Here is a 12,221-nt window from a genome sequence, read left to right on the forward strand (position 1 = left end):
CAAAGTACTAGGATAGTATATTATTTGCAAATATCTATGTTGTTCTCTTCTAAGTGTAATAACCCAAGATCGGGAACAACAAAGACACTTGGAAGAACACTATTTACACTGTAAAGCAGACGTATAGACATGAAGTGATATTTCCAAGGAATTTGGTACTCTGCAATAATGTACGTGTTAATATGTTCAGCTTCAGGAACATACAATGTGCATACAAATGTACATACAACGTACAACGTACGTTGTTCAAGCACTGTACATCCCAATCTGCCCAATAGTGGACCCGGGTTTCATAAGGCACATCCCCGAAACCCTCCAAGTCTTGTCACCGCAAGAATCCTCTGTGGATTGCCCTTCCACGTGTAACCAGTGATCACTCGAGTAACAAGCCGCCGATCACCGTGACCACAGGTGCAAACCCCCAGTGATTCCACTCGCCGCCGCCATGGCTCCAGCAGACTAATCCGTCTGCAAATGCAACTCCACCAGTGGCAATCAAGATCCAGCCCAGCGTGGAATGAGTCCCAAAGTACGAAGCTGCCAAAATGGCAACCCCCATGAAGATATCTCGGATTCCAAAGATCGTCACGAGACTGTCGATTATGGGTTTATCGATCGCTGAGGTCGGCTGGAACTCGAAAAAGGTGAGGGCATGGTCTGGACGCAGGATGGCGTTGATGCCAACACCAATGCACGCACTGGCAATCGCGCTAGCGGCCAGGCGCAGGCCAAGTGACCGGGAGAAAGGCATTGCACTTGTTGGCAAAAGGGTTCGAGAAGTTTGGGTTTGGCTGTAAGGGACGTCCCGCGGTGTACGGAGTACAACAGCCCTGGAGGTGCACAGATGAGGTTATATATAGGGTGTTACTCCCCCAGTCTGATTCTGATGGATTCCGATAGATTCTTCATGCACCAAGAATCCCGCTATTGCCCCCTTGCTGCCACTGCTGCTCCATGGTTATACTATATTTGGCCGTGGCAGGAAGAACGTGCTTGCGCCGGCATCGAAATCAGGCAGAGAGTGTCCTATTGACTAGTTCGACCCCATATTTATAGGCCGATGAGTGACCAAAGTCCATCTGGGCACGAATACGATGACTTGACCAATCATGTATGTCGCCTTGTGGATTTGTTGACACGTTCAAGATACAAATCAATACACTCCGTACGGTGTAGGAGACGGGTTCACGGGTGTCTCCAAGCAAACATCTGAGATTACAGTCTCATGTGTGCCAAGATACTGGTATCAGACGTATTCCATGTAGACTTACGTTGGAACCCCAACATCCGTATGGAGTCGTCGAAGGCGAATGGGCGGGTAGTGTACTTGTAGATGGCAGGTTGCATATGCACCTAATGTATGTAGGTCGCGAGGGGGGTGTTCAACACTCAACCACCAGAAACCAAAGCAAAAGACAGAGTCAATTAGTGTCTCAAGTTTCTTTCAACCGAGCTGAAAAGGTCCAGAGAGGACTTTGGACCAAAACACAACAACAAGAGTATAGCGTTATCGATAAGAGGTGATCGGCACCTGTGCTTTTTCCGCGACCATAAACAACCGCTTCTTTGAACTCGCCATTCCCCCCACCGTCAAAATGCTGGACTGGATGAAGGGGAACGAAGGTGCCCAAGCTCCAGGTTTGTCTTACATTTCATTTAGCCGCTCTTGAATGTTCTAATGTGGTGCAGATGATTCCAAATTGCTAGAACCTCCTGAGACCCCCGGTCATGTCTTCGCGATTCGAGCGTTCAAGAGCGCGATTTTTGGTACCCCCGGGGCCGAGGAAGAACCTGAAAACAACGCGTCCCTACCAAAACAATCCGACCACCAACGAAGCAAGAGTGATTCGATCAAATTAGCGCCACCCGAGCTTAAGCCCGACGTGAAGCCAGCCGACGACGCGACTGCTAACCCCTCGGGTTCTCCCACGAAAAGCATACTAGTGACACCTGGAACTGCCTTGCGTCGCAAAACCGTCTCTTTTGGTGAAAGTGTCGTCGATAACGAGGGGAAGCGACCTGGGTCAGCGAGTAAGCCTGTCAAGACTCCACCAAACCCTTCTGGAAACATCAGTACCCAGTGGATGTCTGGATCCTCGGATGGCAGTGGGAAGCCACGCAGTAAACTCACCCAAACCCTCATGAACGCGCGCGACAACGCTTCCAAGAACTCGGACACTGCCAAGACCGATGAAAGTACAGACAAACCCAGCACCTCTACGATGGAAGTTCTCGACAACGAAGATATCACTATGAACCTAGAAGACCCGCATTCGGAGTCTGGTAAATATTGGAAGACAGAATTCGACAATTACCGTGTTAAGACCAACCGCGAGATCAAGAAGTTGATCCATTACCGGTCGATTGCCAAGTCTTACGCTCGTAAGAAGGATTCTGAGGCCATGCGACTAGCCGATAAACTGAAAGAGGAGGAAGAGAAAGTTGCGGAGATGGAGAGACAGGTTTCTCGACTTGCCTCTTCTATGGTTGGCCAGGAGTCTACCAGCGACAAGGAGCGTTTGGTCCAAGACCTGACCAAACAGACGGCACTTGCCTTACAATACAAGCAGCAGGTCACTTCTCTGCGCCACACTTTGGAGAAGCATGATGTTGTAAGCGATGCCGCAACTGTTGCAGAGAAAAAGAAAGAAGCGTCTCCGCCAACCGACCAGTCCGACGAGCTTCACAAGACACAGCAGGAGCTTAAACAGGCCAATGCTAAGATCGAGGAGATGCAGCGTCAGCAATCAGAGCTCAACACCCTGCAGAACCTGGCCCAGAGCTCAGAGAAGAAAGCGCATGCATTGGAACAGGAAAACAACACTCTCAAGCAAACGTTAGCTCGAGTCAAGCAAGAAATGTCACGATACGAAGGGCGACGCAAGGAAAAAGAAACAAGACTGAAACAAAGGGAGGCTAAACTGGAGCTGCGCATCCAGGAGTACAGAGAGAAGCTCAAAACCCTCTCTCAGGACCATCGTGAATCGGAGGATAACTTGAGAAACACCTGTGACGCAGAGCGTCGCCAGATGCAGAAGCAAATCGATCTTCTGAAACTCAGACTAGGTCCTGGTGAACGTTTTCCAGCATTGCCGTCTACTGAACGGCAATTCCTCAGTCCCCGCAAAGACCACACCGGCGTCCAGACATTCGATTTTGCTGGCCAGGATCATGATGATGACGCACCAGAGGAAGAGCCCACTGATGACATTGAAGCCCCACCAAGCCCAAGCCCACGCTCCAAGGTCCGCGAGCCGCGGCCTACTCTGCGAAGCGCCACTATGGGCACCCTTGGAACTAGACGCAGCGCACAAGAGGTAGCCGCCGACGACGACGAAGTCACACATTATCTAAACAAGATCCTGCCCAAGCCACGCCATGGAACTCATATTGAGGGCCCGGTCCAAGTCCCACCTTCATCGCCCCCGGACATCTCAGCTCTCAAATCCCTGAACCGGACTTTCTCAAGACGGCGACTCGGGGATGGCCAGCGTTCCTATCGCTCTTTGAACATCACTGGGGACGATGATACTAGACTCAGCAACAAGCCCGCACATCGTGAGCGCCCCCATATCAAAACCACCCTGGATTCTCTCTCCGACTTGCCCCATCGCACCCGATATCCAGGGTACACCATTTCCACCGGCGAACGAGTGGGTAAGAGACACTCGGCGCCCGCTGAACAGCGCGACGCTCTCACCCCCGAACGATTCGCAGCAGCGAAATCGCGACTCAGGCAGCGGAAAGCCCTTGGAAAGGAGAATGTATGAAGTCTTTAATCACAATACGTGATGTTAATTGGTTCTTTGTTACTTGAATTCAGACATGGAAATAAGGAGTGGATTTTGAAGCGTTCATGATATTCTTCTTACTATATCTACCGAGAAAATTCAATCCGAGTCCTCTGCAGTCACCCCAACACTTTCCCAATCAGGCCTGCTCATAGCCTCCAACAGATCGGACCCTGCCGATCCCCCGGGGTGATCTCAGCGGCGTCCCCAGCCCATTCCCCGCAATAAGACCCTGCACAATTTACATAATTGATGTGTCAAGCATTCCAAGATTTACTAGTTCCTGCACTTCGCCACGACTCCGTCAAGCTTTAAATAATCCACCTCGCTAGAACTTGACTTTTCATCTGCCCGAAACCAATCTTTCAAATCTACTACCGATATGCGCTTTACCTACCCTGCCCTCGCCCTCTTCATCTCCCTCGCCGCCGCAGGCGACATAGATGCCAATGACTTACCCACAGAATGCAAAGAAGTCTGTTCGCCCGTCGTCAGTCTAACAGCCTCATGCGACGCTAAGACCTCTGACGACGATAACGCCGAGCTGAGCTGTGTCTGCAAGGGAAAGAATGCATCTTCTATTCTCCCAATGTGCGATGCGTGTATCACTAAGTATAGCAAGGATGGAAGTGACAATGGTTAGTTAATCCAATTGCGTCGGGTGGAATCAAGTCGAGTCACTTGTGATCAATACTAACGAGGATTTATTTTGTTCTGTAGATGCAAATGATCTCGTTCGCTCTTGTTCGTTTACTACTACTTCTTTCAATCCTAGTGCTACTGCAGCTGGTGGTGCGAGTGAGTCTGCTGCCTCGGGTACCACGACTGGATCTGTCTCGACTACGGCGGGATCGGGGGCTACGAGCACGAGTGGAGTGGCGTCTAGCTCCGAAACATCTGGGTCATCTTCGGCCTCTGCCTCGGCTTCAGCTACCAATGCTGCTATTGGTATTTCGAAGCCAGGTGTTGGGACTGTGGGGTCTGTTGTTGCGGGTATATACGTTTATCTCGCTGTTTAAAAGCAATGTCTGGTGACATGAAACGGTTCGATGTGTCTTTAAATGTCCATAGGCACATTCTAGATTATGTGCTGACCTATCTACTTTCGGTCCTCATCATGTCGTGCCTTTGTCTATCTATATGATCCATATGCTGTCAGACCCATTTAGTGACAGATCGGGAAGTCTGCTGTCAGTATTTCAACATAGCTTAAGCCTTTCCATCAGAAAGCGAGACAACAGCCCACTTTCCACTCCAAGCCCATTTACGAGACTCTGAGCCACCGCCACCAGGCAATGCCCGAAGCTTCTCATCTTCGCCAGCTGGAAGGCCGACAACAACATCAGCCTTGCAGGTGCGGAACGCCAGCACGCGAATGCCGGATTTCGGACCAAGTGGGCCAATGGCCTCTGTGAATGGGGTGGTAGGATCCCATTCCGCCTGGATTTCGTCAGCACAAAACTTAACCTTGGAATCTAATTGAAAAAAAAATGTTCAAACTTACATCGCTAGTCAACTTGCGGTAGTTCAAGTCACCCTTGAACAACACAAGCTCACTCTCCTTCAGATCCTCGAACAGCTCTGGCGCATCCTGCGGCATCCTCCAGAAGCCACCCTGTTCAGTCCAGAACGCATGTGGGCGCAGAATCAGTTTACCGTCCTGGTGGAACTCACTCCACTGATCGAAGAGGAACTTGACATCGGAAACCTCCTTCTCAGATAGAGAGGGGTAGGTATTTCCCGACTCATCGGCAGCTGTGTAGAATGCTTGCGGGTCGACCATGCTGTTGAGCAGATCCGAGAAGTCCTTAGGCGTAACATCGGACACGAACCACGGTAGACGTTTCGGGTGGAGCACAACGCTAGTCGCCAGTCCGGAAGATAGTAGGTATCCGCCAAGAATCAGGTCGACAAATAGTTCGAATCCGGAGTTATCGAGGACGATGTCGACGCGACGCTCGCCATCCTTCTTCTCTCGTCGAGCCTTTTGCATGGCATCGAAGGCGGCATCGAGGTCGTTGACGATGATGTTCTTCTGTGAATCTTTGCGTGCCTGAGAGCCTTGCAGCTTCTGGATATCTTCGTAGGTGAGAGAGGTCAGGAGTGATAGATCGGTGGCATTTCCCCATAGGCAAATCTCGCACATCTCGGAGAAGAGAAGTCTCTCGGCGGCCTCGATTTCCTCGGCGGACTTTGTCTCTTTTCCTTTGCCTGATTCTGCCTCTGTCACGATATCACGGTATCTCGCGGCAAGTTCGAGCACGGCCGGACGAGACGATTTGAATGTGTTCATCTTCTGGCGGGCGAAAACGTCATAGCCCTTCCAGTGTTTGGACAATGCGAAAAGGGACTCTACCCGACGGTCTGGGGATCCAGTCAGTACTGGAGGTTGTTGGGTGCTTTGTGTGAATATTCAACCTACAGAGGTAGCATTCGGCGAAAAGCCAAGCAACATCGTGCCATTGGGGGTTTCCTCGCTGCTCTAGCTCCTTGTTGTACGAAGCGATATCGGGGTGTCCGTCGTCGTCGATGGGACTATGTCATATCATGGATCAGTACTTGGTTCAAGTTCTCCATACATGCACAGGCCACTCACGTAAGTTGTCGGTTATGTTGAAGCTCATACTTCAACTTCGCCAGGTTGGCGATAATGCTCTTACCCTCATTGGCCTTCTCGTTATCATTCACACCTACAACGGTCCGATGTAGATCATCGATAGCACCGGTCTAATCTCGACATGATCCATCAGCAATTGGTCGTTCGGTCAATGGGTGTCCGGTGTCGGCTCACAAGGATGACAGGCCAGCGCTCGTTGGCCGAGATCGAGGCAAAGCTCGACTTGTCGGATGTGGAGTATTGGGCTGTTCTTGTCAGTCTCGACATATCAATTGCCATGCTCGTCACTTACGTGTCTTGGGATCGAGCTCCATTATTACTGTAGTCTTTAGAATGCGTCGTTCTAGGCCGAGAACAAAACGTTGCTGCGGCAGAATCGAGGGGAAACCGCGGGGCAAAAGCGGTGAGAAGTATACAAGTTGCGTCACAGCTACAGACATCACTCATGCACGTAAATACATTAACATCAAATTCTAGTTCTCTTTAGCAACGCCGAGCGCTTTCATATTTCAATATGCCTTCACATTCCTGAAAGAGGCGAGTTTTGAGCGTATGCCTGGGACAAGTTAGTGGACTATTGATCAAGATTGAATGGGTTAGGACGCCGTGGACATACCATTGGCTTGATATCAGGGTGCGGCACGGCCTCGAACACTTCATAATTGAGCTTGAGTTCGGGGCCAATGTTAATGTATGCACCCTTGTTTTCTGTGGAATCACAGTATCTAGGGGCGGAGAAGACGGTGATACAGCGACCATCGTGTTCAACCTCATAACCACCCATGCGCACTTCATGGGATCGAATGATAGCTTCCAGTCCGTTGTTTTCACAGAAACGCTTGGTCACATCCGGGCCGAACTGAAGACCAACACCACGCTTGCTAGGACCACGACCAGGGCCAACCTGGGGGTCTGTCCAGAGCATCTCCATCATCAGACCGGCTTGACCAGGCTGCCTTTGGTTGTGACGGTTGAGCTTGCGAATGTCATCGAGCTTAATCTTGTCATCGGAGAACAAGCCGCCGTGAAGAACGAGGTATTTATCGCCGATCAAGGTGGCCAGGGGCAGAGCGGAGAAGGACTCGGAGAACACCTTAAAGACACGCTCATTATACTTGGCCTTGCATTCACCTTCGAATCCGTAGACCTTATTCATATCATCCGTTTCGTGGTTTCCACGGTTCAGGAACAGACCGTTGGGTCGCAGCCACTTGTAGGCATAGAGCAACAGAGCAATTTCGCAGGACCAGGAGCCACGGTCGACGAAATCACCGTTGAACAGATAAGCATGGGTATCAGAGGGAGCACCGTTTCGTCGGAAGATCTCGAGCAAGTCGAAGTATTGGCCTAAATCATTAGTGGGCTATTACATTCACCGGAACGTGAGATGAATACATACCGTGGGTATCACCACAAACCGTCAACTTCTTGCCGGACTCGACACCAATTTCCACCATCGTAGGCTCGTTGTAAACAAGGTCCTTAACGGCCTTGATGATCTGGAAGACATACTTGCGATGGATCTTCTTTCCATCCTTAAAGCGCTGGATCATATCATCGACGAATTCCTGCGTCATCTCATTTCCCAAGCGCACACCATCATAATCATCGTCAACCTTGATCGCATCGATATCCAGATCCGCGAACGCAGAAGGAGGATCCGAGACCTCAATGGCACGCTCAAATTCTATGCGACGCACGAGCTTCTCGCACTCGGCGGCTCTCAGCTTTGCATTAGCGTTGCCTGGCTCGCGCTTGAGCACAGCCTTGAAATCCTTCAGGGCTTCCTTGTAACTCAGGATGGCGACATTGGCCAGAGCACGTCTCCAGTATGCCTATATAGATCCCGAGTTAGCAGATTTCCCTGCTAGCCGGTCTGCCCTCATCTGTCGATTCCTCGCTCTGGTTGTCCGGGTATCCATTTACCTTGACGTAGTTGGCGTCTAATTCGATCGCCTTGGTGGCATCTGCGATAGCGAATCCGAAAGCCTCGAGCTTGATCTGAGCCTATATTTTGAACGAAACGGAAGCTGTCAGCCATATTGATCTCAAGCAGCGCGCACCAAAGTGGGAATGTGCCACTATGATCGTCAGGAACATACCTGTGCGCGGTTGGAGAAGAAGGAAGGGTCCTGGTCGTATTTTTCGATAGCCTGGTCATAGAAGGCGACGGCAGCAGGCCAGTCGTGTTCACCAAAAGCCTTGTTTCCCTGGACCTTGAGCGCAACGCCCGCTTCTTGATCGGTAGCCATTTCGGGGGCGGAGAGAAAATGCGAGGGGCACGAGACAGTGATGATCGGTGCGTAACAAGGGAGAATTCGACCGGTAAATAGATAATCAGGTCCCCTGAAAAGAAACAGAGCACCTCCAAATCCAAAGGCCGAGAGAGAGACCGAAAAGAAAAGAAAAAGCGTGGTGAGGAAAAAAAGAAAAAAAAGGTCTTGTTCCTGGTTCTGTCATGTTCTTTTTCCCCGATCGCAGAAGAGGGTCTTGGCATCGATCCAGCCTCGACGGCCAATTCCCATAGCTTTCTTTGACCTCTTCACACCCCCAGCTTTCTCTCCACATGGCTTTCTACGTTCCTCCGAATCAGCATCGCACCTTGCGCGCCTGCATGGTCTGCTCCGTCGTACAAATTCACAATGTAACCGCTACCGTCCCATCTGCACCCCGAGACATGCTCTAACAGCTGCTCTAGAAATTCATGCGTGAAGGCTGCCCGAACTGCGAAAGCACCCTTCAACTCCGCGGAAACAACGATGCCATTCAGGAATGTACCTCGCAGGTCTTCGAGGGCCTAATTGCCGTGCGGGATCCGGCTGCTAGCTGGGTTGCCCGCTGGCAGCGACTGGATAACTACGTGGCGGGCACATATGCGACTAAAGTGACGGGGACAGTGAGTGGCGAGGCTCCGATAGAGTGAATTGGTTCCTTGGGGATCTATGGGCTCTATCATCCTGCTGGAATCAGATTTACTGACGTCTGTCACTTCAGCTTCCGGAATACATCATCAACAGTCTAGAAGACTCCGGTATCAAATATGTCCCGTACGTCCTTGTCTACCCCTGCTCGGCGCTCTGCCGCTGTCTTTTTCATACCATACTGACAACGTTCTGCCGCAGACGAGACGGAAGCACTGGCGAGGAAGATGCATAGGCATCTCTACTTAGTTTTTAGCACCGCGCGAACCCACCCTTGCTCATACTACCTCGGTCCGGATACCCATACAGCGCAGACTTCATTGATTCAATTAAGACTTGCGGGACGAGGGAGGGGCTCGCCTTGCGCTGGTCGTTTGGAGTTTCGGGTATAAGGCATCATATTCTGTTTTTACACATCATTTATTGGATCAGAGGGCATTCACATAGCAGAATGAGACTGCTTTTGACAAACTCAAATTACTATTCGTCTTTTTGCTTGTTCTTCGCTGGTTGTTCGATATATCTTCTTACCTTTCTTCTTGGTTACTTGTCTTTCTACGTGTCTTTGAGGTCATTTTGTAGAGGAGTAAGCAAAGATTGTTTTGTTTTGGGGAATAAACCCACTGCCAAGATGTCTAGAAATGTACATGGCCTTTTTTAAATATGGCATAAACTCATGGCAGCAAACATATCAGGGGGAAACATCCAAAAAAGAGAAAAAGAAAACGCTTATAAATCCAAATAAGAACGCCCGAGCCATTTCGACAGTCATAAGATTAGGAGTGACAATGCCGGGGCTTAGATAGCCTGGATGATCTGCTCGAGCTTCTCGAGCAGGATATCGGCGTGGTGCTTCTGGAAGACCAGCATGGGGCGCAGGCGGACAGCAGAGGCACCGCTGCCACCAATGTTGATACCGAAGGACTTGGCCTTGGCAACGAGCTGGTCACGCTTGGGGGTGTCCCAGGCGATGAAGGTACCCTGGTTCTTACCACGCAGGTTCTGGAAGTGCTGGGGGTACTTCTCAGCGAGACGGGCAAGACCGCTGTAGAGGTAGTCACCAGTGATGCGAGTGTTCTCGACGAGGCCGAGACGCTCGACCTCCTCGATGATACCGCGGAAGATCAGGGCACGGGCAGGGTCACCCATCCAGGTGTTGAACTGGCGGTAAGGCTTGTTGGGGCGCAGGGCAGGGTTGCCGAAGTAGTAACCGGCAGTCTGTGCCTTCTTGGAGAAGGTGACCATGTCAGGGGGGGTAGACAGGTTCCAGTGGTCGTGGGCCCAGAACTTTCCGGTAGCACCGACACCGGTCTGCACTTCGTCGACAATGAAAAGGACGTTGGTACGCTTGGTGATATCACGCAGGCCCTGGAAGAAGGCGGGGGAGGCGTGGTTGTCACCACCCTCAGACTGGATGGGCTCAACCATGACGGCGGCAACGGGGTTGTGGAACTCCTTGATGAGACGCTCAACCTCGGCGAGGCAGCGCTTCTCCTCAGCGGCGTTCTCCTGGACGTTGTCCTCGAGAGGGTACTTGAGCTGGGGGAAGGTGGCCTGGGGCCAGTCGAAAGCGGGGATATCCAGCTTGTGGATGGCCTTGCTGCGGGTGGTGGACAGAGAACCGAAGAGACGACCGTGGAAGGCGGACTTGAAGGAGAGAATAGACAGCTGGGGAGATCCAGGGCCGGCGTTGTTCATGGTGGAGAGCAGCTCCTCCTCGGTGAACTCAACCTCGGGGCCACCACGCTGCAGCTGGCGGTAGTACATGAAGGCAGCCTTGTAGGCAGTCTCGTTGGCGTCTGAGCCAGCCATGGCAGTGAAGACCTGGTTCAGTCCCTTGGGGGCAGCACGGAGAACACCGGTCTTAAGGGTGTGAGCCCAGTCGTGGGAGGGGAAGTTACCCAGAGCAGGACGGTTGATCAGAGCAGAGGCCATCTCGGGGGAGCCGGCAGCCTTCAGCAGGTGGGGGTTGTTGTAACCAATGGGAATAGAAGCAATCTGAGCATAGCTGCTGAAGTTAGAGATATTGATTGCGGCTTGGGTCATATGAAGGCACTTACACATCCAAAAACTTGTTGCCATCGAGATCAGCGATGCTATGGTAGGGTTAGCGTCAATTCAATTGGCCAGGGTCAGGCTACCATACTAGTTTCCAACGGACTGGTTGAAGTCAGTCAGCATGTTCAAGCTGCGGACGTCGAACACCTCATCGAGCTCAGCAGTAGCGGCCTGGTTCTTAGGTCCGGGGAGAGGTCCCGAGACGGAAGGGGCTGTGGGCTCATTGGGGAAGTAAGGCTTCTCCGCTGCGCGCAGGCCAGCGGTGGTAGAGAGAGCACGGGCAGCAGGCAGACGGGCTGCGGAGCGCAGCCGTGTGCTGGCACGGAAGACCGAGGACATTGTGAAGTATAGAAGATGTGTGGAGTGGAGTGGGGAGTGAACAGCGGTCCAATGTGCAATTCCGGTCAGAATTGAGGGAGACAGCGACCTTGAGCAATGAACAATGGCTACAAGGTAGAGTAAGAGTTCGGAATGGAAGGGAAAGTGACAGCAGAAAAAAGGCGCGGGGTGTCTTTATAGCAGATGCAGTGGGAGTCTGTTATCGGCCTTATCCTGGAGCTTCAGAGCTTCCCCCGCGTAGATTGCTTTTCGGTCGGCGGAATGGACCAATCAGGGACTGCCCTCCGAGGACGAAACGCCGAGGATCCGATGGGGTCTCTGGACGAATTGAGAAAGTCTACGCTGGTGGATTCTCGGTCAAATCGATATGGTAAGAGTTTCCATTTGGACTCTACCTTGCATTTTATTGAGTCACGCGGTGACAAAACCCGGGGTGTTGTCGATCCCCTCTGCATGAAAATGCCTTGGCATCCTTATCAACTTTGGGTCTTGGTG

General features: G+C 51.6%; 7 protein-coding genes across 7 annotated transcripts; 3 read left to right on the forward strand and 4 right to left on the reverse strand.

Annotated features, from left to right (window-relative positions):
* Window positions 1-373: 373 nt before the first annotated feature.
* Window positions 374-751, reverse strand: N7506_002917 (DUF4267 domain-containing protein; the record flags this gene model as incomplete). The annotated part of the gene is made up of 1 exon (XM_056952212.1): window positions 374-751. The coding sequence occupies one exon, from the start codon at window positions 749-751 to the stop codon at window positions 374-376; it is 378 nt and encodes a 125-aa protein (XP_056813904.1).
* Window positions 752-1,595: 844 nt separating this feature from the next.
* N7506_002918 (uncharacterized protein) lies at window positions 1,596-3,770 on the forward strand (the record flags this gene model as incomplete). Its single annotated transcript, XM_056952213.1, has 2 exons — window positions 1,596-1,638; window positions 1,690-3,770. The coding sequence occupies 2 exons, from the start codon at window positions 1,596-1,598 to the stop codon at window positions 3,768-3,770; spliced, it is 2,124 nt and encodes a 707-aa protein (XP_056813905.1).
* Window positions 3,771-4,173: 403 nt separating this feature from the next.
* N7506_002919 (uncharacterized protein) lies at window positions 4,174-4,810 on the forward strand (the record flags this gene model as incomplete). Its single annotated transcript, XM_056952214.1, has 2 exons — window positions 4,174-4,429; window positions 4,512-4,810. 2 exons carry the CDS (start codon window positions 4,174-4,176, stop codon window positions 4,808-4,810), a joined length of 555 nt encoding a protein of 184 aa, XP_056813906.1.
* Window positions 4,811-5,000: 190 nt separating this feature from the next.
* Window positions 5,001-6,722, reverse strand: N7506_002920 (damage-control phosphatase ARMT1 family protein; the record flags this gene model as incomplete). The annotated part of the gene is made up of 6 exons (XM_056952215.1): window positions 5,001-5,231; window positions 5,296-6,155; window positions 6,214-6,326; window positions 6,388-6,518; window positions 6,583-6,653; window positions 6,701-6,722. 6 exons carry the CDS (start codon window positions 6,720-6,722, stop codon window positions 5,001-5,003), a joined length of 1,428 nt encoding a protein of 475 aa, XP_056813907.1.
* A 206-nt stretch (window positions 6,723-6,928) lies between these two features.
* On the reverse strand, window positions 6,929-8,660 carry ppt1 (protein serine/threonine phosphatase PPT1; the record flags this gene model as incomplete). The annotated part of the gene is made up of 5 exons (XM_056952216.1): window positions 6,929-6,964; window positions 7,025-7,755; window positions 7,808-8,243; window positions 8,335-8,415; window positions 8,511-8,660. 5 exons carry the CDS (start codon window positions 8,658-8,660, stop codon window positions 6,929-6,931), a joined length of 1,434 nt encoding a protein of 477 aa, XP_056813908.1.
* A 314-nt stretch (window positions 8,661-8,974) lies between these two features.
* Window positions 8,975-9,564, forward strand: spt4 (transcription elongation factor SPT4; the record flags this gene model as incomplete). The annotated part of the gene is made up of 4 exons (XM_056952217.1): window positions 8,975-9,052; window positions 9,107-9,304; window positions 9,403-9,455; window positions 9,531-9,564. 4 exons carry the CDS (start codon window positions 8,975-8,977, stop codon window positions 9,562-9,564), a joined length of 363 nt encoding a protein of 120 aa, XP_056813909.1.
* Window positions 9,565-10,127: 563 nt separating this feature from the next.
* Window positions 10,128-11,726, reverse strand: gatA (4-aminobutyrate transaminase gatA; the record flags this gene model as incomplete). Its single annotated transcript, XM_056952218.1, has 3 exons — window positions 10,128-11,337; window positions 11,390-11,425; window positions 11,476-11,726. The coding sequence occupies 3 exons, from the start codon at window positions 11,724-11,726 to the stop codon at window positions 10,128-10,130; spliced, it is 1,497 nt and encodes a 498-aa protein (XP_056813910.1).
* Between the last annotated feature and the right edge of the window lie 495 nt (window positions 11,727-12,221).

This window comes from Penicillium brevicompactum (genome assembly GCF_028827555.1).
Source record: "Penicillium brevicompactum strain IBT 35665 chromosome Unknown utg000002l_segment0_segment0, whole genome shotgun sequence".
NCBI classification, from domain to species: Eukaryota; Fungi; Ascomycota; class Eurotiomycetes; order Eurotiales; family Aspergillaceae; genus Penicillium; species Penicillium brevicompactum.